The sequence below is a fragment of the Pseudochaenichthys georgianus genome, chromosome 23, assembly GCF_902827115.2.
Source record: "Pseudochaenichthys georgianus chromosome 23, fPseGeo1.2, whole genome shotgun sequence".
Classification (NCBI taxonomy): Eukaryota; Metazoa; Chordata; class Actinopteri; order Perciformes; family Channichthyidae; genus Pseudochaenichthys; species Pseudochaenichthys georgianus.
In genome coordinates, this window is record NC_047525.1 from 4172072 (window position 1) to 4196622 (window position 24551).

General features: G+C 43.0%; 1 protein-coding gene and 1 long non-coding RNA gene across 3 annotated transcripts; both read right to left on the reverse strand.

Annotated features, from left to right (window-relative positions):
* Window positions 1–655: 655 nt before the first annotated feature.
* Window positions 656–15902, reverse strand: LOC117439369 (uncharacterized). Of its 2 annotated transcripts, XM_034075281.2 has the most exons (8): window positions 15665–15902; window positions 14819–15021; window positions 14609–14710; window positions 14405–14500; window positions 14074–14184; window positions 13859–13982; window positions 912–972; window positions 656–787 (listed from the first exon to the last, which is right to left on the reverse strand). In XM_034075281.2, the coding sequence occupies exons 1-7, from the start codon at window positions 15687–15689 to the stop codon at window positions 953–955; spliced, it is 681 nt and encodes a 226-aa protein (XP_033931172.1). In that variant the 5' UTR covers window positions 15690–15902; the 3' UTR covers window positions 656–787; window positions 912–952. The 2 variants fall into 2 exon arrangements, with proteins under 2 accessions (XP_033931172.1, XP_033931171.1); XM_034075280.2 differs by lacking the exons at window positions 656–787; window positions 912–972 and adding an exon at window positions 8363–12734.
* A 7325-nt stretch (window positions 15903–23227) lies between these two features.
* On the reverse strand, window positions 23228–24551 carry LOC117439300 (uncharacterized). Its single transcript, XR_004551140.2, has 3 exons — window positions 24502–24551; window positions 24336–24422; window positions 23228–24244 (listed from the first exon to the last, which is right to left on the reverse strand). It is a non-coding gene; the product is annotated as an uncharacterized lncRNA (long non-coding RNA).

The following is a 24551-nucleotide window of genomic DNA, read 5'->3' on the forward strand; positions in this document are numbered from 1 at the left end:
CTTAAACTTGTATGGTAGTCAGGAGCATCACTTTCTAATGTTTATTGATATATTTAAAGGGGGGGATCTAAAGTAATGCTTTAAAATTCAGATTAGATTATTTTCTACCTTCTTAAATTCATGGTAGTTTCAGTAATCCCATGGTAACTGAGGACACAATGACTAATGTCATCTTTATGGCTTTCAGAAAGGACAGGAGACCGACAGGTGACTATCAAAGGACTAGCAGCAGCAGCAGCAGCATGATGATGATGATGATGATGATGATGATGATGATGTTAAATGTATTGTTTTAGGAACATCCATTGCAAATACATGGAATTCAATAAACATTGAATAGCATATCATGCAGTTTGTCTGTGCCTTTTCCTCCGTGTTGTCCTGGTTTGCTGTGCTGCCTCCTATTCGCCACCATGGTTTGCTGTGCTGCCTCCTAGTCGCCACCATGGTTTGCTGTGCTGCCTGGGGATGCTCAAATCGCTCCGAGAAAGGAGTACGAATGTACGGCTTCCCCACTGACACAGAGCGGAGGAAAAAATGGCTGGCTCAAGTCAGCAGGAGCAATTTCACGACCAACAGCAACAAAATATGTGAGGTAATTATATACAAACACTGCATTTGCACTTTTTCACAAAACGAAAACCACACCATTGGGAAAGCTTAATGTTTTGTTTAATACAAAAAAACAGGGAAAGGCTTAAAAAACACATAGTTGAGACTCAGGGTGCAGGGTGAGGGTCTCAGTGCAGGTATTCAGGCTCCATTGAATCCCCCTCTGGTTCTTGTGCTGAAAGAGGGAGTAACAGACAGGAGAAAGGGTTATACACACCTATATAGCACACCTATTGGATGGGAAATTGCCTTGGGGAGATAAGGTGTTTACTTATATAAAACAGTAGTATTAAACTTACCTTGTGTTTTCACTCTCACTTAAGTCCCTCTCCCTTTGCCATCAATCCAGAATCAGCTGAGCTGCAACATTATACAGATGGGTAATAATCAACATAATCACAAAGACACAATATGGCTCTGCTAAAAACACTCACGCTTACAAAGTTATATTTATCTAATATTTAACTCCCTCCACCCCCGAATACAATCCCGTTTAGAAGCCCCTCTTCTCTAATTCAACAACGTTGGATGAAATGACATTAAGAGAACGGAATTTACAATTAAAAGGCTGTTCAACGTGTGTTGCTAACTTGCTAGCTTAATCTGTTATCTGTAAATCTACTAATTTAGGGATAATCCACTGACATCCTTTAATACACATGTTCATTTGAATCAGATGTACTGATAATATCCGCAATATAAATCTTTAAACTTCTTCTTAGCTTTAAAAGTCCGTCACGAACGGTGTATTATGCTGCAACTCCACAGCTCTGCCAGCCTTGGCGCTAACTTCCGGGGAACGATTGAGAGGCTCCACGATCCGCCATTGCTGTAAAAAAGTGGTCCATTGGAGTGAACGGAGATGTCGTAACTCTTCTATTAAATGGCTCTGCACCTGGCCAGCCGAACAGCCACTTTTAGGATACAGTTTTTACAGAGGTATCTGACTGGCCCGGCTGATTTGGTGTGGAGAGATGTGAGCAGCTGCATTCTCCGACGCGTGAGTAACCTGGGGCTGGATGCTGCTCTGTTTTTAACTGATTTAAACATTTTAAAGTTAAGTGGGCTACCTCCTTTTTATCAGGGTGTTTTTAAATCTTGGGCCCTTTTTAACCATAAAAGGTGTTCAAACACTGACTCTCTGTACTGGTTGTTGAGGGAGCCTCTCATTCACAGAGCCAGGTTGGACGTCAGCAGCAGCGAAACACCCGGCCTGACGGTGGCGCTGTGCCGATCCAAGACCCTGTGCCTTCAGCAGCTGGTGGATGCAGTGGGGCCGGAGCTGAGCGATGCCCGGGCCTTGGGCTCTCTGCTGGGTCTGCACTCTGTCCGGGTGGCCGAGAGGATCCTGCAACTATGGAGCCAGATCCTCTCCCCTGATGACAAAAAACTTTTAAGGAGCTATGGACAGGGAAGAGCCAAGCCGGACCCAGCAGACCCTTTCCCGGAGATCTACCTGAGCCCAGGGCTCGGAGAACTGACCGGCCCCCTGCTCAAGGTTGACAAAAAAACTATATACATGAACATTGTAAAGACGACCAACAAAAATGCACTGAAGGACAGGGCCTCCACTGTGTGGAGCACCAGACTGGGTGCAGGAAGCGGACCAGGCCCACAGTGGAGGATTTTATACAAACCTCCCATAAAAAAACGTACTGCCGACCTCCAGTGGAGAATTTTACACGGTGCCATCGCCTGTAATTCTTTTATCTCCATTATTAATCCTGCTGTTTTTAACAAGTGTCCATTTTGTGGTTTTAGAGAGACTGTTTTCCATGTTTTCACAGAGTGCAAGAGACTCACGGGTTTCTTCTCTCTTTTAACATTGGTTTTTAGTCTTTTTAGTATAGCTTTTACCGAGAGTGTTTTTATCATGGGGGCTCCATATAAAAAGACGAACAAGGAAAAGTGGCAGCTCCTGAATTACCTCTCTGGCGAAGCAAAAATGGCCATTTATTTAAGTAGGAAAAACAGGGTTGAAAATAAGAAAGGGGAAGAGGCAAAAGCGATCTGGCTGTGTAACATCAGAGCCAGACTCTGGCTGGAGCATCGTTTTTATAAACATATTGGAGACTTGGATGCTTTTAAAAAACGTTGGTGTTATAATGATATTGTGTGTTCTGTGGTGAATGAGGATTTGCACTTTGCACAAGTTTTTAAGACATAGGTTTTAATGTATTATTTTAAGTGATTCGTTCATTTTATTGCACAATGAAGCACTTTATTGATCGAATGTATAATTGATCGTATGTAAATAAAGTGTTTTTGCAAAAGTCTTTTTCTTCTTCTTCTTCTTCTTCTTCTTCTTCTTCTTCTTCTTCTTCTTCTTCTTCTTCTTCTTCTTCTTCTTCTTCTTCTTCTTCTTCTTCTTCTTCTTCGGCCCATTCCCAAACCGCCCCCTACACCCTACCCCTCCGTTTGCGCGTTCACGCGGAGGGTCCGCCATATCGAGGGCTGTTCCAAAGCAACGAGTGTGGAGGGGGAGTGGGCTATCAAGCCCTCAAACAGCGAGTCTGCAGCGGTGCTGACTTGAGACCGGTCTCTCCCTGACCGGAGTCACGCTGTGTGTGTCCGTCAGGAAACACGCTGTTTACAAGTAGTTCCAGCAAACATCCACTGATAAATTGCGATGTTAACAACCTCATGATGACCTCATATGTTTTTAACTTAGGATCATACCTGTGTTTAGTCTAGAAAAAGGTAAATGTGTGCATTTTATTATACAGTTGTGTATATTTACAGACCGTTGCAAAAACTAAGAAGCTTATAAACATCAGGTTTAAAACTAAAAGAGCTTTGAAACACAATGAAAGATGTTTGGAGTTTTATTTGAGTTATTAATTTAAACTTTTTGTCTAAGAGATGCTGATTTGAAACCGTTGTTACATACAGTTACGGCATTTCCTGTTTCTGCCGGAGAGAGGGGAGGCCGTCCCAAAGCTTGCTGCTGTATTTACTCCCTCCATCTGACAGGAGGGAGCCTCGTTGAGCTGCGAGTGTGGCTCCAGACGGAGTTCACTCCATCACGGAGGGGTAGGGTCGAGGGAGTGGTTTGGGATTGGGCCTTCGTGTCCTTCAAATCCCCACAATGCTTTGCGCACGGACCAATTTCACCAAATCTGTGGCGGAAAATGTAAGGCGGGGCCTCTCATATGACGCACACCTGCACACTTGCTAGCCTGTTCCACTCTTCGTTTTCCGATTGCCAGGAAGGATTCTTGCCTAGCTTCTGAAGGAAGTGCTACCAAGCAAGCATCCTCGCGATTGAGAAGCGGCCCGTTTCTTCAACGCTAAACCGGAAGTGGCGATACCGTAAACCGGAAGTGAGGCTAAGAACGGCGAACTTAAAGATAACAATACAATGGGGGGCTGTGGCTCAGTGGATAGTGTGCTGGACTTCGAATCAGGTGATAGCAAGTTCGAATCCCACTGCAGTCAGCATGTAGTTGTGTCCCTGGGCAAGACACTTCACCCTCAAATTAAGGTGGTGGCCTGTCTCCTGCGTTAATGTTTCACGGCAAAGAAATGGGAGTGTATCAGCCTCAGATGTATTAGTGTTGCTCCAGCTGAAAACTATATCCAACCATATCAAATTAATATGTTCTGAGACTTATTCAGAAATGTATACAAAGGTTCATCACAAACACTGCAGCATTTTCTGCTTCTATTTCATTGCATGCTTCAGAATAGTATTATATATTGATATATAGTGCTTGTGAAGGAAGAGTATACACATATATAACATATATATATATATGAAAACAAGAGGGACATAATATCACAAAACAATTAATGATGATGATTATTTCAGCCATATGTATAACAGTGTTAATATATATAAAGTAGGGCTGTCAAACGATTAACATGTTTAATCAGATTAATCACAGCTTAAAAATTAATTAATCATGATTAATCACCATTCGAACTATGTCCAAAATATGCCATTTATTTATGTATATTGTTGTGGGAATGGAAAGATAAATGAAAGAAGGCGGATATATCCATTTAACATACAGTATCTATGTTTATTATAACATTTTTTCTGCGTGTCAAAATGAAAGACAACCCACACACCTATCAATCATCAAACCGTAGGGTCTTAATTCATTACGTGTTGATTTCTATCAGGGGGAGTACTTCAGGAAAGTCGACAGAGAGGGGGGGCGGCGGCGGCTAGTGGAGTACTTCGACCACAGAGTGTGAACGTTGTGATCAGCTGTTTTAGCGCAGTTCTCCAGTGAAGGGGGGATCTCCCTCCGCAGCCGGTTGGCGTAGTTTTGGCACAGTTCCGTTGTACAGACCGACGTTAACAGCAGCCCTGTCTGTGCACACGGAGACCGACTCTGTCGTCCGGTGATCTAACCGCCTTCTGGAAAAGCTTCACAAGTACCAAATGCGCTTTGTGACACAAGTGACGGTACGCATTTCAGATTACGCACATAACCTGCGTACCAGTTATGTGCACCCCTGTACCAGAGCCATATTATTACTATTATATGGCTCTGCCCTGTACTACAGTAAAAGTATTCTCCGTCGGGACTTCCTGCAACAACACCACGCCGTTATCAAAGATGTTCTATTGAGAAGACGATCACTACGTGACAAAAGTTTTCAAAACCGTGGCTACTGAAATCAATCTTACTAACTGCTGTCTGTGCAATTTACTCCGCGAGTTGGCAGACTTTATTTTGCTTACTTTAACATCATTTTTCTTGGTATGGGTGTAGCCTACCCCAGCCATACCCCAGCGCTGCCACTGGTGGCATGTATGGGGCGGGCCATTCTGCACATGCGTTAAATGCGTTAAATATTTTAACGCAATTAATTCAAAAAATTAATTACCGCCGTTAACGCGATAATTTTGACAGCACTAATATAAAGTAATAATAATAATAATTCCCTGCAAAAGCACTAATAACAATAAAATAATGGCAAAAATAGCTTACATAATAGATATATAGTAAAAATCAATCATTGTCATGTGAAGCAAGGAGTGGCTGGACCCAAATGCAGAGACTGGAGACAGCAGAAAACTTAACAAAAATGTATATTTAACAGGCAGAACAGGAACTCAAGTAACAACAATCAACACGGAAAAACAGAACTTCATGACATAGACAAACAAGGAACCGACAAGAACAGGACAGAAAACCAGGACTTGTATACAAACAGGGTGACGAGGGGATGAAGTGCAAGTGGACACACAACACAGTGTGTAGCTATGATGGAGATGTTTTCAGTTTAGCTGAATGTATGCCATGGCACACATGTATGACATACATCCCCGGTCTTAGAACACCAAATGTATAACTTTAAAATAAATAAACGAACCTGAAAATGTGATAAATTCCCAATGATGCATTATATTTTCACGAGAGTTTTACATGATCCGTTGCTAGGTTTTAGATTATCAGTAGGTAAAAGTGGTATCACAATTAGTCAGTCGGAATATTTTATTACATTATGCCCAGGTACTCACAAGAACATATCCTAGATGTCTGAGAACATCCAGAGATTACATTATAAACTTAATTTTAGCCTCTTCTCCTCATTGGAGTCAAGAATTACTGTCAAGCTCACCAAGAAACAGCATCGCGTATGAAGACTGAATGAAAATGGATAGATACATGTTGAAAAGCATTGTAATTAGTAAAAGAAACAAGAGCATTTTTTAAACTTCATGCAGATATTAATAGCATTTCAAGCTGTGCATGTTCTGAGGCAGCAATGCATATGTGCATTTATCTATAACTTTGTAATTGTTGCTTTCCTAAAGTATGTGCTTATGTACCGTGGCACTAATGAACAATGTTAAACTCAGGGATATGTTTTGTAATATATCAATGTCAACACATTATGTTTTCTTTAAAAAAACATTTAGTATCTATTATTGAATTTCCCCATGAGGTCTGGACTGTTATTTGTCGAAAACACATCCCAATGGATGACTATATAAAGCCCAGTCACCGTGGCAACGTGCAGGCCACAAGCGAGGCTAGTAACTGCACAACATCAATGACAGTGACCATTGTTTAAACAAAGTAATTTATTTAAGGAAAATTATATACACTGCACACTAGAGAAATGTGCAATGTAGTAGTTTAAAAAAAGGCAATTAGTGTGAGTTCAAAGGGCAAAGAACAGCCTGTGGAGGAGCCGCTGTGAAACATGTGTCCGTGACAAATTCAGACAACATTCAATGTTGCCATGAATGACAGTATATTTTGGATGATGTCCAAGATCTCCTCTACGACCAGCAAGAGGATCAAACTGCGGTGAGTTGCTCCATGTCCTCATCGCTTAGCAGGTGCTGGTTTCGAGGTACGGTGACTCTCTCTGGCCTGTCCAATGCAACTGTCCTGCATCAGCTCTACACTCTCTTTCTGGCTCCTGCTGAGCATCTCCTTGTCCTCCACCAAAGAGGCTCTGCATGGCAGAAGTGGTCTGGCCCTGCCGTTCCAGGCAACCTTGGACAAAAAGTTGTATGGGACTCTGGTGTCTTTCGGTCCTCAACCCATGATTGTTCCACTGCTCCAAAAACCCCGTAGGTCATGGTTTATGCGCGGGAGATAGACATAATGCAGGGCCCACATGTGCATGTCATTGTCTATGTCTATTATGCCTTGACTCTCCAGGAAGTTGAAGAGGTCGTAATAGATATTGCTCACACCTCGCCACAGGTCACCCCAGAGCCGTTCTATTCTCTGGTTGTGAGTGCTTCTTCCACGGAGAGCACTGCCTCTGTGAGAGCCTCTGAAGATGTTCATCATTAGGCAGACAGAGTTGTTTTCACCCACCCCTTGGTCGGTTCTGACCCTCGAGGGCACACCATACTTGGCCACCACGTCCATGAAGCTCGCCATCACGGTAGTGCTCATGTTGTTGTCTGAGGCCCGGAGGAAGGCGACCAGGCGGCTATACCCATCAATACCCCCATGAATGACAATCACACTTATTAATTTATTAATCTGTTTAATAAATTCTGGCTAGGACAACCACACAAACGGCAGCAACTTTCCCTCTGCTTCATTCTTTTCTCCTGTTCAACAGGATTATTATCTGATTACCAGCTCTGCACAGCAGACTTGTAGCACTAGCAGCAGTGGAGATGGAGCATCAGAACCTGGAGAATACAGCAACAACAACAAGGATCCATTTGAAGATAGGTAAATGTAAATATTACAGTGTTAGTGTACTTTCATTGTGTGGGTGTAACATAGTTAAATAGGTTGTAAGAGAGAGAGAGAGAGAGAGAGAGAGAGAGAGAGAGAGAGAGAGACTCCTGTCCCACCTCCCCATTTTATTTTGAGTTGTGCATTGTTATTTGTGCTTGAGAAACATTCCACTTGAACTTTATATTTGAATGAACTTAGTAATTATTGTCCTATATTTCTTTCCGATTTCACAGCTGCCTGGGCCTAGCAGCAAGAACCTCCATCTGTGCCTGCACCCAGGTCAAGATCTACCGTGGCTCAAGGGCCTTCACCAGAGCCATCACCACCAAGGACCAGAGGACCAGCATCACTACAGCAGCCTCCACCTCCATCTGTGCCTGCCACAAGATTAAGATACACCTCAGTACAAAGGCCTCCACCACAGCCATCACGATCAACCCAGCCAGCAAAGAAGTCTCGCCTAGCACACCTCCCTCCCTCCCGCCGACACAGCCACCAGCAGCCCATGCACCCCCAACACAGCAGCCAGACCCACTGTCTTGGAAGACAGACAAAGACCATGGCACTGCTCCCCCTGCCTTTACATTTATAATGAATAGTTGGTTGAGAAAGTTCTGATATTGTCATTAAAAACCTGGAAAAGTCATGGAATGCAATATTTTTCCCAAAGTTTTGGAAAAGTCATGGAAATATAACTAAAGTTGCATCAAATATAATTTATATGTAATCTAATCGCCGAAATAGTAATACTATAATGATACTAAATACTGTATCGTATAATGAAACGTAAAATGGCAACTGTGGCAGTATTTAGCTGGTGAGAGATGTTTACAATCACGATAAAACACGCAGCTACTATTTGATATAAAGATGCCAGGGAAGTGCAGTTTCAACAATGTATGGCTTTTAAAGGATAAGTACCAATTGTGGTTATCAAAAGACATTGACCCAAGATGTGCTAAATGCAAACTGTGTTGTAACATATTCGATATTTCGAATATGGGCGAGGCAGCGCATGCTAGCCACATGAAAGAGAGTCTTTTTTTTATCCTGGAAAAGTCATTGAAAATCATTGGTGAAAAAGTGTATGAACCCTGTATTGTACATATTGAGATTTTACAGATAGAACTATTTTACTCCAAATTCTAATTTACACATTTTCATTGTAGACATGAACAACACATGTATATAGCCCTATAGTGTAATTCATATATTTCACTACTTTTGTGAACCAAAAACGTTGGTAAAGCAAATCTGAAACACTTGTGTGTTTTCACAAGAGTTTTTATGTTTTCCAAAAATCTGATTTCTAAGCTAAGTATCTCATAAGACAGTGGCTCTAAGGTGAGTGACATTGCATTTCTAGCAAGACCAGAGACTGAACATTTGGATATGTTACATCATGCCATGTTATAAGAAGTACTTTTAAAAGGTGATTTAAGGAGACATAAATACCCTTCACTTCAGTAAGATAAGGTAAGGCGATTTTATTTTAAAAGACAATGAAGGCAGGTTATATTGGTTGATATATTTATTATATTGAAAGCCAAATTAATACATAGTCCCCTGAATCTGGAATAATGTACAATTTACAGCCTCACAATGTCAGGAACTTTTCATCGACAGATTGCTTTGCTCTTCACTGATTGGTTACTGACACTTTGAACTTAAACGGACCTCCCCATTTATTCGCGCGTAGTTTGGCGACGGGTGGGGTATATCATGTGTTTCTGCTGTATTTATTCTGAAATGTCTTTTATTTTGTAAAGCACTTTGAATTGTCGTGTGCTGAAAGGTGCTATATAAATAAACTTGCCTTGCCTTGCGTTCTATCACCATTTATATACCAGAAATGTTGGTCTGACGTTGAACAGGATTTAAAAAGGGAAAACAATATAACTTCCAAATAAATAATTTGTTTTCTTTTTTAAAGGTGATAGAATAGAAAAATGTTTTAATTGTGGACAATTCTGTAAGATTTCCTTTAACAAACATTATGAAGATGAAGAAAATAAAAAAACAAATGAGTATTTCACACATTTTATTTGAAATATTACTTTTTGTTCTTTTTTATTTTCCTTTCTTTTTGTACTTAGTCCGTTTATCATTGTATTCCTGGTATCAACGGTTGTCGTGTGTATATTGTATGATGTGACGCTCGTATTTTCTTAAATAAATAAAAAATAAATCTTATGTTGGTCTGACTTATACTACATTTGGTAGCCTTTATTGAACCAGGTGAAGCCCCTTGAGATCAAAAGATCTCTTCTTCAGGGTGCCCTGCAGGACATTAGTTACACATGTAACATAAAAACAACAGAACAACAATAAGGATGACATACAACATAATGTACAGTTTACAAACTCTATGTACAGTGACAGGTACCATGAGTATCAGACAGCAGGGCACCCAGCCGAGTTTTAAAATGATGCAGGGGAACCAAAGTGCTCAGTTTCAAACAGGTTTGCAGACTGTTCCAAGTTAGTGGAGCTGCACATCTAAAAGCTTTCTTCCCTAAGACAGTCCTAGCACTTGGCACATTTAATAAAACATCATGAGATCTCAGGCAATACGTACTTTCAATTGGTCGAGAGATCAGAGAGCAGATATAAAAAGGTAGTTTACCCAACATGGCTTTATAAATGAACAAGTACCAGTGACTGAGCCTCCGTACAGTTAGTGAAGGCAGACCTGCCTCGGCGTACAGGGTACAGTGATGAGTGAGTGCTTTACAGTTAGTAACACATCTCAGAGCGCTGTGATACGCAGCATCTAACTGTTCCAGGCATGGGCAGGTGCATTCATACAGACCAGATCCCCAGAGTCCAGCACAGGTACATGGCAGGACAGGCTGGGGCTAGTCAGGTATCATGCTCATTTCAGAAGATATCTCTGCAACATAATGTATACATGTTTTTGATGTAATGTTAACACTGTACCCATTCACATTCTGTTAATAATGTAAGGTTGTTTTAAAATGTTTGTAACTACAATTCTGCATACCCTACACATTGTACCTTTAACAAAGCTTTCCTACCATGCAGGTCAATGCGTTACAAATGTATGCACCAGCTTTTTGTGTCTCTGCATGCTGTAGTGCTTGGGGAAAGCCTTGCCACAGATATGACAAACAAATGGCTTCTCTCCCGAGTGTGTTTTAGCATGAGTATTGAGAAAGCACTTCCTTATGAAGCCCTTTCCACATGTGTCACATGTGTAAGGTCTCTCTGTGGTGTGATGAATGAGAACATGCTTCTTCACTTCAGGAGTTGACCTGAAGTACTTGTCACATTCAGGCACTGTGCATTTGAATGGTCTCTCTCCCGTATGGATTAATTTATGTCTGGCGATCGTTGAGGAGGAGACCATCTTTCCACAGTACGGGCACGGATGACGGAACAATTCATTAAAGTGTTTGGTCCTCTGGTGTTTTTTCAGGGCTCCTTTCTCTTTAAAAGATTTCTCACACTCGGGGCAAGAGTATTTCTTCTCATTTCGAGACTCGCTGTGTATCAAGTTGAGGTGACGCAGCAGGTTAGACTTCTGGGAGAAGGTCTTCCCGCACTCTGCACAAAGGTAGGGTTTCTCTCTTGTGTGCACTCTCTGATGGGAAGTGAGATCTCCGTCTGTCTTGTATCTCAAGCCGCACTGAGCGCACTGGAACGGAAGATGACCCGTATGTTTCCACTCATGTGTGATTAAGACACGCAGCTTAGATACAACCTTCGGACAATAGCTGCATTTAAAAGGCCGGCTGATTTGATGGATGTTTTCACAGTGCCTGGACAAGGGCTTAAACAGAGTGAAGGTCTGCTCACAGCGGTTACACTGGAAAGGGGTGTGAGAAGCCTTGTGCCTTGCCAATGTCGCTGCGTCTCGTAACACCTTCCGACACACACTGCAGTAGAGCTCATTGTGGGTGTGTTTGTGCCTATTCAGGGACACTTTGTACCTGAAGGCCTCTTCACATCCGTCACATTTGTAAAGATTCATGACTTCTTCTGGCTTCTGCAGATCAAACTGTTGCTGACCGTACTCAAAGCAGGTTCTATTGAAATGCTGCCTGAAGGATGAGTAGAGCTTGAACCGGCTGTCGCATTGGGGGCAGGCGTATTCCCCCAGAGGAAAGTGGCTCTTCATGTGGGCTCTCAGGCTTGTATTCACAAGATCCTGGCAGATAAAACACTGGACTTCCCGAGTCTTTTTGGTAATGCTGGCTTTGATGTCAGAGGTGCCCTGGTTTTTGCTGGTAGACAATATATTTTTAGCACCCATGAAGGAAGTGTCCTCATTTGAGCAGCTGGACAAAGAATCCCCGTCAATAGGACGACTAACAGGAGTCCCAAATGAAGACCCTTCACCAGAGTAGTTAGACCATGACCCAGTCTCACTAACACTGCTGCTAGGAGTCTTAAGGCCCAAGTCCTGATCAGAGTAGTAAGACCATGAGTCATCGTCACTGCAATGATTGATAGGAGCCATATATAACGAGTTGCTGAGAATGCCTGCCTCCATGTTGTCAGAGGGTTTTGTTTTCCTCGAAGCTGATTTGTAGGCAGGGGGTCGCTTCTCTCCGGTTCCTCTCACAGGCCGAGACTGCATAGGCATGTCCAGTCTCTTAAGCAGGACACTGCATCGTTTAAGAAGTAGAGGACCATCCTTCACTTGACTTTGAAGGAGGCCTACAGTTTCTTCATGTCTTGTAAAATGTCCCAAAAGCACCTCTGTCTCATTGTCCCCCAAAGTCCAGCTAGATTCATCAACCTGTAGCTCCCTTGTCCGGTCTTCTGTGGTTGCGTTTATTTCTCTCTGTGTGGTATGGGACACTGTTGAATCTGATAACGTCACACTATCCAAGATGTCGGCTTGTGGTTCGTCTGTCTCACTTCGTTGTGGAGCGGGAATTTCCAGAACTGAAATAACTCTGGCGTCTTCCAAGGAAATATCTGAAAAGATTGTATTTTGCAAAAAAACACTTAATTTAAACACTCACTGTTGACAATTATCATTCATGAATCAATGAGTACAGTATGCTGAATTAATTAGTTACGAGCCAATAGAGAAAGTACGTGTCGACAGGAAGTGAATCATCAGAGCAGAACGAGGACTCTGTGAAGCTGCAGCAATTCTTTTGCTTGTTGCATCTTGTTTGCTCACTGAGGGGCAGCATCACACACTGAGGGGGGGCATCACACACTGAGGGGGGGCAGCATCACACACTGAGGGGCAGCATCACACACTGAGGGGCAGCAGCACACACTGAGGGGCAGCATCACACACTGAGGGGGGGCATCACACACTGAGGGGGGGCAGCATCACACACTGAGGGGCAGCATCACTCACTGAGGGGCAGCAGCACACACTGAGGGGGGGCATCACACACTGAGGGGCAGCATCACACACTGAGGGGCAGCATCACACACTGAGGGGGGGCATCACACACTGAGGGGGGCAGCATCACACACTGAGGGGCAGCATCACACACTGAGGGGCAGCATCACTCACTGAGGGGCAGCATCACACACTGAGGGGCAGCAGCACACACTGAGGGGCAGCATCACACACTGAGGGGGGGCATCACACACTGAGGGGGGGCAGCATCACACACTGAGGGGCAGCATCACTCACTGAGGGGCAGCAGCACACACTGAGGGGGGGCATCACACACTGAGGGGCAGCATCACACACTGAGGGGCAGCATCACACACTGAGGGGGGGCATCACACACTGAGGGGGGCAGCATCACACACTGAGGGGCAGCATCACACACTGAGGGGCAGCATCACTCACTGAGGGGCAGCAGCACCGTATGCAGCGCTCAGCCCATTCACAGACGCTCACAGAACAGCACTGTGTTCATTTATATGGAATGTTTATATGAATGAATATGATTTTGTATCTTTGTTCGCTCGGGTTTGGTCGTTACGAGTTTCTGAGAGAAATACCACCTTTAGGCAAGGCAAGTATCTACTCTATACATATTGAATTCAGTTTTCCCAAAAGCACGAGGAGATCAAATTCAAAGGTCAACCAAACTAAAGCCATGTGTTATAACATAGTAAAGGCTTGCCGTTGTGATCCAGAAGGCTGAGGTCTGTGTGGTGCTGCAGCAGCGTGTGCAGCCCCTCACACTGCGACACAGAATCCATACATTCCCCCAACACCGAGGACACATCGCCAAACGTGGAGGCAACCTGAAGAAAGTGAACAAGAAGCAATGATGAAAGCATGAACATATACAACATGTGCATGTACTGTAACACTGCATGTCTATTCCTAATGTACCTGTTGGAAAGTGAGAAGAGGAAGAACCTGTTCCAGTCTGGACAGAAACGTCCACATCAGGGTTTCAAGTATGTCATCGTATGTGGGGCCAAACTGTTCAGGCAAAACTTTCTGAAATAAATGACATTATTTTATCTATTTTTTGTGGAAACTATATGAATACCACAATGACTGAGAAGCTAAACTATTTCAAGACACACAATGTAGTCTGATATCAATATAGAGAGACACAGAGTTTACAATCATTCAGTATACATGACAGAGAACACTAAGTACACTGCTATAATCCCATTGCTGCCATTCAAGCAGAGGTCATCCAACAGGCACTGACCCGGTAGAAGTGTTCTCTTTCATCAGCATTCTTCAGCAAGCTCTTAATCAGATCCACAAATGTTGCATGTGGCTCTACCGTATTGGCTGCACCAGCCTGCAAAACACAGCATTAGCAGTTTTACATTGTCGTGTATGGTTAAGGTAAAACAGTGTTATCTCATTTTTTACAAAGTAATCCAAAGTCGCAACACTTCAAACTCACATCCATTGGCCATGCGTCCATGAGCATCTGCACTCTGTCCAGGTGCGGCTGAACCAGCTCCAAGTCAGCAGTGGCTTCAAAGTGACAGAGCCCCAGGACGAGCTGGAACCACACCAGTGTTTCAGAACAGTGGAACAACAGCTGGCCAAATCTTTTAATGCATTTCTTTGTGCATAACTATTCTTATTAAAAAGAGAAACCCAGTTTCACCTGCGCTCTGAGGCCCAGCAGGAGTTGGGTTCTTTGGTGGGTGCTGAGTAGCTCCGGAATAATGTCTGTAACCATGGAAACAAACTCTTCCAGCATCCCATAATCTGCCACAGTTTTGTGCTGTAGTGTTTGCCAGATGGCCGCTGATAGCAGCCTGACTGGTGGGACGAGGAGTCGCAGGGTGGAGAGTGGCAGGGGGGGGGCTGGAGGGAACATCACACGCTGAGGTCATTGCTAAAGAACTGAGAGAACTCCGGCTCAGACTGCGCCTCGGCCATACATGTAGTCATGTTGCAGCTTCTGAACACACATGGCTGAAAGCACTTTTTGTCAGTCACTTCAGATTAAAGCATCAGCTAAATAAACAGAACTTCATGAAACCGAAAATCACATTGCCATGGATTATTTAAATATAATATTAGAAGTAAATGTTAAAAGACAGAAAGAGAGATATGCAGGCCCTCCCTCCCTGCAGCAGTCAGACATCACGGCCCCCTGTAGACCCCTGCACATTTAACAACACAGATACAAACACCTCTGTGGTGCGATATCACTTCGTTATTATTATTACTGGCTCTATCTCTTGGTTAGACTATTCAACTACTTCTGTAAATAACTATGCAATATGTAATTCCACTTTTCCTACTGTCACCTGGCTACAACCATACTCTTTTGCTGTCCCTCTGTGGGAGGAATAAAGATATGCTGATTAAGTAAATATTAAAATATAATTTAGGAAATCTGGCTGTTAATAAAACGGTACAGTGAGTGAAGCCAGGTTTAAGTCAGCGTTAGTTGAACTGTAGTGTTTGCCAAGGAAGTAACGTTACTTAAATAGTTACTCACAGCCCTCTGAGACAGGACCCTCCATCCGGGTCACACAGAGCTGAGAAACCGCTGATCGGAGTCTTCTTCTCCTCCTCCTTCTTCTTCTTCTTCTTCTTCTTCTTCTTCTTCTTCTTCTTCTTCTTCTTCTTCTTCTTCTTCTTCTTCTTCTTCTTCTTCTTCTTCTTCTTCTTCTTCTCCTCCTTCTTCTTCTTCTTCTTCTTCTTCTCCTCCTTCTTCTTCTTCTTCTTCTTCTCCTCCTTCTTCTTCTTCTTCTTCGAGGTTTAGGAATAGCGCAATACCGCCACCTTCTGGACTGGAGTTTGGATCAGTCGGTTGGCAGATTAAGAAAAAAACAGTAAATTGTCTCTAGAATTCTGGTTGTCCTTAAGAACTTTTTTGACCTAATTTCTTCTCGTATCTTTCTTGAATGAGTGTTGAAAACATCGCCCTTTTTCATTATGCCCCATAATCAGCCAATAGTGGTCATGAGATATTAGACATAATGTATCATAATGAAAAGGAGTAGGGCTGATCCCCCTCCATCATCCTCCTCATACCTAGACCATATTGCTGTTCCCATCTTAACTTGAACATATCTATCAAATAAAAGGTTAATGCTGTCTCTACCTCAGCCAACACTGCCATGCCGGAGTCTACTCCCAAACAAATGAGTGAATGACACATTGTATTGTAAATGACTTCCTGGGCAGCACGCTCACAGACCAAATGAACACACTGTTAGCAGGGCAGCCCTTTGGCATGTGATACCCTTAACCTGAGATTGCTGCAATATAATCCTATACATAGTTGTTCTCTTGGTAAAAGGCTCTGAATACTGACAGACGTGTGTGGGAAAAGAAATCTAAGTGTTAGATAACAGTGTAGCGGTGGTGAACAAATGACTTCCTAATTCCACTCTGGAGGAGAAGGTGTCATCACACACGTGTTTTAGATCTCTGACTTTAAATATGTGTTTGATAATCCGTGTTTTACATCATACATCTTGCAGAAAATGGTTTGTCCGACATGTTTTTAACTTCAAAATGTTAATTACTGACTTTCATTTTAAAAACCTAAGCAAAGGAATCAATACATGAGAAACCCAACTCATTCTGAAACAATGTCATGTATCATTCTTATTTTAATAACAGGAGTGAACATTTTCCCAATTCATCTTGATATCTCACATTTGCCCTGGCTCTTAAGCAAGCAGATTTATACACAGCAGTAAGATGCTGTTACTAACATATTAAAATGATATCCATTAAATCTGTTTTTGATTCAAATTAATAATGAAATAACATTTTCTAATGATTATTTCTGGAATATGTTCTACACATAATTATTTATTTCGTACTGCCGTACGGAGATAACGTAAAAAAATAGTGACAAATACAGAAGCCTACATGTTGCATGATCTGCAAATAAAGAGAAAGAGATTTATAAATATCAATCCCAATTGAATTGGTTTGCAGGGTTAGAGAGTAGCTCAAACTCCTTTGTTAAATGTCTGCTCATGAAAGTCAGCGTTGGTTCCGTACACCAGCGTGCGGTCGTGGCTGGGATCGGACGACAGAATGAAAGCCATGGTCAAATCAAAGACTAAACGTATTTCATTAGGAAAGAGATATAACAACTGTTGTAATCAGAACACAGGCTTAGCTTGTTTATAGATTACACATGTAGCACCGTCCTATACTCATACATAATCCAGATTCACTGTTTTAATAATGTGCATGTCAGGATGCATGTGAACACTGACCAATTGGAAAACAAAGGTGTCGTGCTGCTTTAAGATGAGAAGAAGCTCCCTGAGCTCTGCTACAGGATAGATGAGCCGCTGGGTCAGTGTATGTTTTGGTCATTGGATTTTATTTTCACAAATGGATCAAAAACATCATGGTCAAAAATGGATTTACTAAACGGGATGATTTTCATTTTCTACTTCTCAAAACAAAAAATAAAATCACTAGAAAACAGAAACAAAACAAAAAAACCCTGTTTTTTCATATTCTTTTTTTTTCTTCAGATTTTTCATTTTATTACATCACAGTACAAACAACAGACACACAGTACAAACAATATATGAACGGTTGCCACTTTGAGACACATTTTTCATTGGAGCCCCTTAAGGAATACTTAATTTTTTCAAGCTTAAGAAAGAACATCACATCTGTTAGCCAGGCAGAAATAGAGGGACTTCCAGTTGAGGAGAATCCTGCGACGGGCCAAGAGGGTTGTGAAAGAGACAATATCTGCTTCTTGAGGACACATCTGCAGGGACACCAAAGATGGCTACTAAGGGGCATGGCTTCAGGGTGGTCTCGAGAACATCTGAGAGGGTTTTGCAGATTGATTGCCAGTAAGTTTTCACTTTGGGACAGTGGGCAAACATATGACTAAGGTCACAGGGGGATAGATGGCATCCGTCACATGTGTCATTTACATTGGGGTATATTTTGTTTTGCCGGGATTTGGAAAAGTGTGATCTATGTAAAACTTTAAACTGTATGAGCCCAAGGCGAGCACATGAGGTGGAAGTTCGCACTCTGTCAATTGCCCTATCCCACCAGTCTTCGGGTAGTTCCAAGTTCAATTCCTGCCGCCAAGCCATTTTAGTTTTGCTCATAGAGTATGTATCTAGTGACATAATATGCGAGTAGATTTTGGAGATAGACCCCCTCTCTCCTGGCATTCATTTCAAGAGGTCATCCCAGGATTGTTTGGGAGGAAGAGTGGGGAAGTTAGGAAAATGGGAGGAGACAAAATGCCTGACCTGAAAATAGCGAAAAAGATGGGACGCTGGTAAAGAGAATCTAGAAGCCAGGGTCTGGAAGCTAGGGAAAGTGTCATTTACAAAAAGGTCTTGGAATGACCTTATGCCTTTCCTTTTCCAGAGAGAGGAACACCGTCCATTAAAGATGGGGGGAGAGATGGTTCATATCGACTGGACCCTGAAGGGATGCAGAGGAAAAGTTAAAGTGCTTGCGAAATTGGTACCAAATCTTCAGTGTAGAAATGACTATGGGATTACTAGTAAAGCGAGAGAGGCTTGACTGGGGAGAAGAGCAGATAAGAGCAGGTAGCGAGGTCGAGGGGAGGGAGTGAGCCTCCAGGTGGCGCCACGGCACATCTGGAGCACACAGCCAGAATGGTAGTTTTTGAACGTTTGCTGCGCAAGAAGTTAGGCAGCGCAAGACCTCCACTTAGTTTGCACTGTTGAAGTAGGGACCGACTGACCCTGGGCACCTTACCTGCCCAGATGAATGTAGTGACAGCTTGGTTAACAGATTTAAAAAAGGATTTAGGTAAATAAAGTGGGATTGTCTGAACAAATAGACATGTTGGTAAGCTATTCATTGTGACAGCATGTATCCTTCCAGCATGTATCCTTCCTCTCTTGCGAGAGAGGAAGTTAGCCCACCTCTGGAAATCTGATTTCATTTGAACGAGGAGGGGAGCCAAGTTTGCAGAGAACAAGGCGGACAATGAGCGAGTTACTTTTACTCCAAGACAGGTGAAACCAGAGGGCTTATTTTAAAGGCCAGATCGGATTGTAGGAGCTGTGTGCATTGGGAAGCATCTTTTGAAGATTGGGGTGCCCGAAAAAATAAATAAAAATGTTTTAACAACATGTTTATTTATTGACTTTTCATTCCTGTATCATTTTGCACAAAGATGTTTGTCAGAGCACTTCATCCTTCTGGGATTTCATGAAGAACAGCTCCATCACCTGTGTGTATGGGAACACCTCTGGTGCTGGTCCATTAACTGCCAGTGTTTCCCACAGATCTGAAATATACTTGGGGGGGTGGTAGCGGGGGGGGGGGGGGGGGGGTGAGGTGACGTGCAACAACATGAACCTTTCTGTTGGTCGCTTGTTAGCAGACCCTTCACGCGATGGCAGAGCGAACAGGTACAGGCAGGGCCCATAATGATAGCCCTATAGTTTAAATCTACTACCCACACATGAACATATGGAAATGGGTTACTATTTAAAAAAATAAATGTATTTATAAATGTATTTAGGAACCTATCCATGTGATTTTTAGTGGGGGTCGACCTCAAATCCTCTATGGGGGTCCAGGGGCATGCCCCCCCCCCCGGTAAGATTTTATTTTTTATTTTGGAGTTAAATGCATCAATCTGCTGCATTTTGAGGGGAAAGTAAAGAGATTAGATCTATGGAAACACCTATATTAAACAGAACTGTATACATTTCAATAATCATAAAATCATGGCCATAACCAATAACATACCATTTCCAATATGAAAAAAACACTGAAACTTGTTTATTAATTTATTTTTGGTTCATTTATAGTTGTGAGTGTGTCTGTGCTCCTGAATCAGCCTCTCCTGTCTCCCTCCTCTCCCCCTACTCCTCTTTGAGGCAGCAGCAAAGACTAGTTTTCTCTCAACAAGTTTTAAAAGTGTATCTTACCTTTTTTCACCTAGTTAACTTTTTATTTATTTATTCATGCATATTTTACTAATCACATTACATTTCATTTAGCTGACGCTTTTATCCAAAGCGACTTATAATGTCCGATTACAGGGACATTCTCCCTGGAGTAACTGAGGGCTAAGTGCCTTACTCAAGGGCACACTAGTGGTGGTGTTCCTGGCGGGATTTGAACTCACAGCCTTCCGATCTTCAGCCCACCTCAAAGACCAATCACTACCCTCTCAAATGGAAATATGTGTTTACATAAATGGTGACCACACCGTTTGAGACCCACTGAGAACTTAGACTAAGTTAACTATCTAAACACCCTTTACCTCACCTGAGCTGAGGTTATCCCGAGCTTGAATGACACAGAGACCAATCAAGGGCTTTGATTTATGATCTGTATGACAGTGGCCATGTCGGCAGGCCACATCATGTGGACAGCCAGTCACCCTGTGTGAGGCAGGCCACTTAACAGGCCAGAAGGAGGCGAGATCAGTGCAAGGGAGCGAGGGATCATTGTCCACAAGTTAATCGATTTTTTATTAAATAATAATAAAAAAAAACTAAATGGGTCGTGAAATATACTTGGGCGGCCGTTAATATACCTGGGTGGCCCGCCCAAGTATAGTCTATGTGTGGTAAACCCTGATTGGTGCACACACTAGCTTGGGGAGAAGAGTTCAAAAGGCGAATCCAAGAGCATAATGTGTTCCCAAATCCAAATGTCTTAAGGACGGAGAATACGTATCCCCATTCTACCCGATCAAATGTCTTCTCGGCATCAAGAGAGACGACCACCTCAGGAAGGGTGGAGGGTTGCTGAGAGTCAATGATGTTGAAAAATGTACGTATATTCGAAAATGAGTATCTCCCCTGTATAAAGCCCGTTTGTTCCTCAGAAATGACTTCTGGTGTGACTACCTCCAGCCGTCGTGCAAGGACCTTAGCCAGTATCTTGACATCAGCATTAAAGGAATGGTATGCTCATGACACTCATTTTTAAAAAATTATCATCCGATAAAACAGACCAGTCTCTGCCAGTCTCTCTCTTTTTTTTTTTAATCCGATGACATCAGTGATTTTAAACTGATTATATACCGAAATAACATCAACACTGTGGGCGCCGCCATTTCCCGGACGTGACGTAATCCATGCGTTTGGTTTTCGAAGACACGTTGATCTCCATGTTATTTACTGTAGTTTCTCTATTCAAATATGCCTCACTGTATCGCGAAATATTGCCATAATTCGGATAGGAACAATCCACGGAATGCTCGGTTCCATCTGTTGCCAAAAGGTAAGCATAAGAAGTACATTCGGAGGCAGTGGCTAGCGAAATGTGGCCGGCCCGAACCGAGAGATTTACAGGCTCATGTATGCAGCGAACATTTCACATTTCCGGACGACTACTCTGAGAGTATGATCAAACATAACATGGGATTTAAAGAACAACCATTACTCAATGGAGATGCAGTACCATCGGTCTTTCTGGTGTCATCACCGACCAGGACACCAGTTCGGCCAGTAGAGAAATCGCCCTCTGCAAGTGTGAAGCGACGGAGGAGCAGAAGTAGTGCTCGGAGTAAGAATAAGGTATGTTATAGCGCATTTCCATTGCAGCGGCTAGCCCCGTTTTAACGTCCAGGCCAGGACAGTTTTTGGTGGCCTTTCCATATAGCGTAGTACCGGCTAGTGTGTATTTCCCCCCAGTTTTTCCGGCTCCATAAAATCGTGATTCTATGGCCAGGGACAACGAAGCTGAGTATGCTAAACTAGAGAGGGAATCGCTAGCAAGGGTGGTACTACATGCATACATATAGTATCTTATATAATCTTCCCATTATACACACATGCATTTCCAAACATTTGGACTACCTATGTTGCAAATGTATTATCTCTTCAATTTACACACGGCATCTATTGCACGTCTGTCCGTCCTGGGAGAGGGATCCCTCCTCTGTTGCTCTCCCTGAGGTTTCTCCCATGTTCCCTTTAAACTGGGGGTTTTCTTCGGAAGTTTTTCCTTGTACGATGTGAGGGTCTTAGGATAGAGGGTGTCGTATTGTCATACTGATATGTATGGCTAAATTTCCCCATCCAATCTCTTCACATTGGTCAAAACTTGTTCCTCTGCTGACGAGTTCGAACTGAAATACTCCGTGTGTTGACAAAGTGAACGCATGGATGACGTCACGACCATCACGTGACTACTGAAAATGGCAAACATGGCAGCGGCCAGACGGAATATACAGGTCTTGATAAAAAAGAGCTATAAAATCATTATTTACCGGGGAATATCGCTGATTTCTTCAGGGTATGGTTTAAACATAACGTTTCACTAAATACTGAAGTTTTGATTAATTATCTAATGAGTGGACGATTCCTTTAAGGAGACTGAGCGGCCTATAAGAGCTACACAGAGTCGCGTCCTTATCCTTTTTTAAGAGGAGAGCTATTGAAGCCTGTGTCAAGGTGGGTGGAAGTGAGCCGTTACCAAGCGATTCATTGTACATGGCTAAAAGCAGAGGGGCCAACTTGGCATCACATGTTTTCAAGAACTCAGGAGGGAACCCGTCAGGTCCTGGGGCCTTACCGCTCTGCATTGACCTGGTGGATTGCATAACCTCATCAAGAGTGAGAGGGGACTCAAGGTCATCCGCAACCTCAGGTGGAACTGAGGGAATCATCCATTCTTATTGGTGGTGTCTGATGGCATCTCCGACGTATACAAGGTAAAGTAAAAACTTTTAAAGGCATCATTAATCTGTGCTGGGTCAGAGGTCAAGTTGTTAGAGGAGTCTAGAATTGTAGGAATTAATCGGGAGGCTGCTTTGCGTTTTAATTGGTGCACGAGCAAACGCCATGTTCATAGTATGTTCCCCTTGAGTGCAGTAACGCTCTGCGTCTTAAGTATGTGGCGGCACGTGGGGGGTGTTTGTTGGAAATCCTATTCAACTAAAAGCCAGACAACGCCACCTTGGGAATTGCACCCAAGGAAATAATTATTCCAAGTACCAACAAGGCACTCAGGTTTGTGATACTGAGGGGCAGGAGACGTGGTTCCAATTTATCAAATGTTTTATTTCTGGCATTAAAATATCATTAAAAACACCATAAGATCATTATACACACTGAAAATAAAGGGGGGGGGACTCTTAATTCAGGGATGCTGAGGCTTACCAGTGGATGGAGGTGACGATGGGTGAGAGGGATCCCAATAAAGTCAATTAAGGCACCCGTGATCACTACACACTCACACGAAGGAACACAAATCAGGGGGGAGCACAGCACGACACACAAAGGGGGAGCCACTGTTAGTCTACTACAAATAAACATGACGTTTATCTTCTGTTAACTTGATTTATTCCATCAACGTACATAACACCAATACAGAGCCATTAACGAACAGTGGACCTCATGCTCCAGGTCTCACACAGACTCACTGCGCATGCGTTACACAGCCTCAAGAGAGCAACCTAGACTACCGTATATCCTGTAGTATAGGCGCAAAGACATTACATGTTAACAGCCACCACCGGGGACACCAGCACCACACCTTTGGCTCTCAGCAACTAAGAGGGGCAAACAAGAAACAATTACTGGGATAAACAGTAAACACAAATGAATACACAGACCAACACATAAGATAAGTATAAGACAATAAAAAGTCAAGAATACTACAAAATACTGATTTCAAGTAACTGATAAACAAAACAAATGTAAAGCAACAGGGTCGAAAACTAAACCAAAGAAACAAAAATCAACCTAACAGTCTACTTAATCTTGAATTAAATAAACAAAACAAACTTAACTCAATGAAATAACTAATCACGAACAGAGATTAATCGAACAGTCCGCGATAACAATGTTTAAAATATGGCCCTGTAATGAAGAGCAAAGGCACAGTGATTCCAAGAGGCTGGTACAGACAATGTAGGCCAAGAGCAACACCCGCCAGACAGTAGTGTAGCGGTGAAGCACAGTAGGGCAGGCAAGCCGGCTGTGCAGACAGACACAGCCGTGAGGGCAGACCAGCCGTCCAGGCAACAGGCAGGCAGGCAAGACACTCGTAAACTTAGAGCAGTCGTGGATGCAACACAGACGTGGAGGCAAAACAGCAGTCCTTTATCACGCTTCCAGCGCAGAGCCTAGCAGACATTAAGTTTAAGGTGATGTTACGATAACAATACTAGGTTAAGAACATTCAGGAAGAATGATACTAGCAGAAGGTCTACCTACCGATCAGGCCAAGTTCAGACAAACACACAGCAGGAGAGCTTCATTTACAGCGGCAGCAGACATGGGCTGCAGGATCCCTGCAAGGGTCTACAACCAGCGATACATTTAGTATTTAGGCTAATTGTCATGCTAGGTGTACAACAAACGGCAGCCACTGCAAACTCACCGGTGCCAGCGGAGAAAGCACGTCAGCGGAACCCGGAAGTGGCCTTCGTG

Coding starts and splice junctions, on each gene's coding strand:
- LOC117439369 (XM_034075280.2), bottom strand. CDS start 15,689: ATGGAGGGTCCTGTCTCAGAGGGCT. Junction 15,022..15,664: donor GGGTCCTGTCTCAGAGGGCT/GTGAGTAACTAT, acceptor TGTTCCCTCCAG/CCCCCCCCCTGCCACTCTCC. Junction 13,983..14,073: donor CTCTTCTCACTTTCCAACAG/GTACATTAGGAA, acceptor CACTTTCTTCAG/GTTGCCTCCACGTTTGGCGA.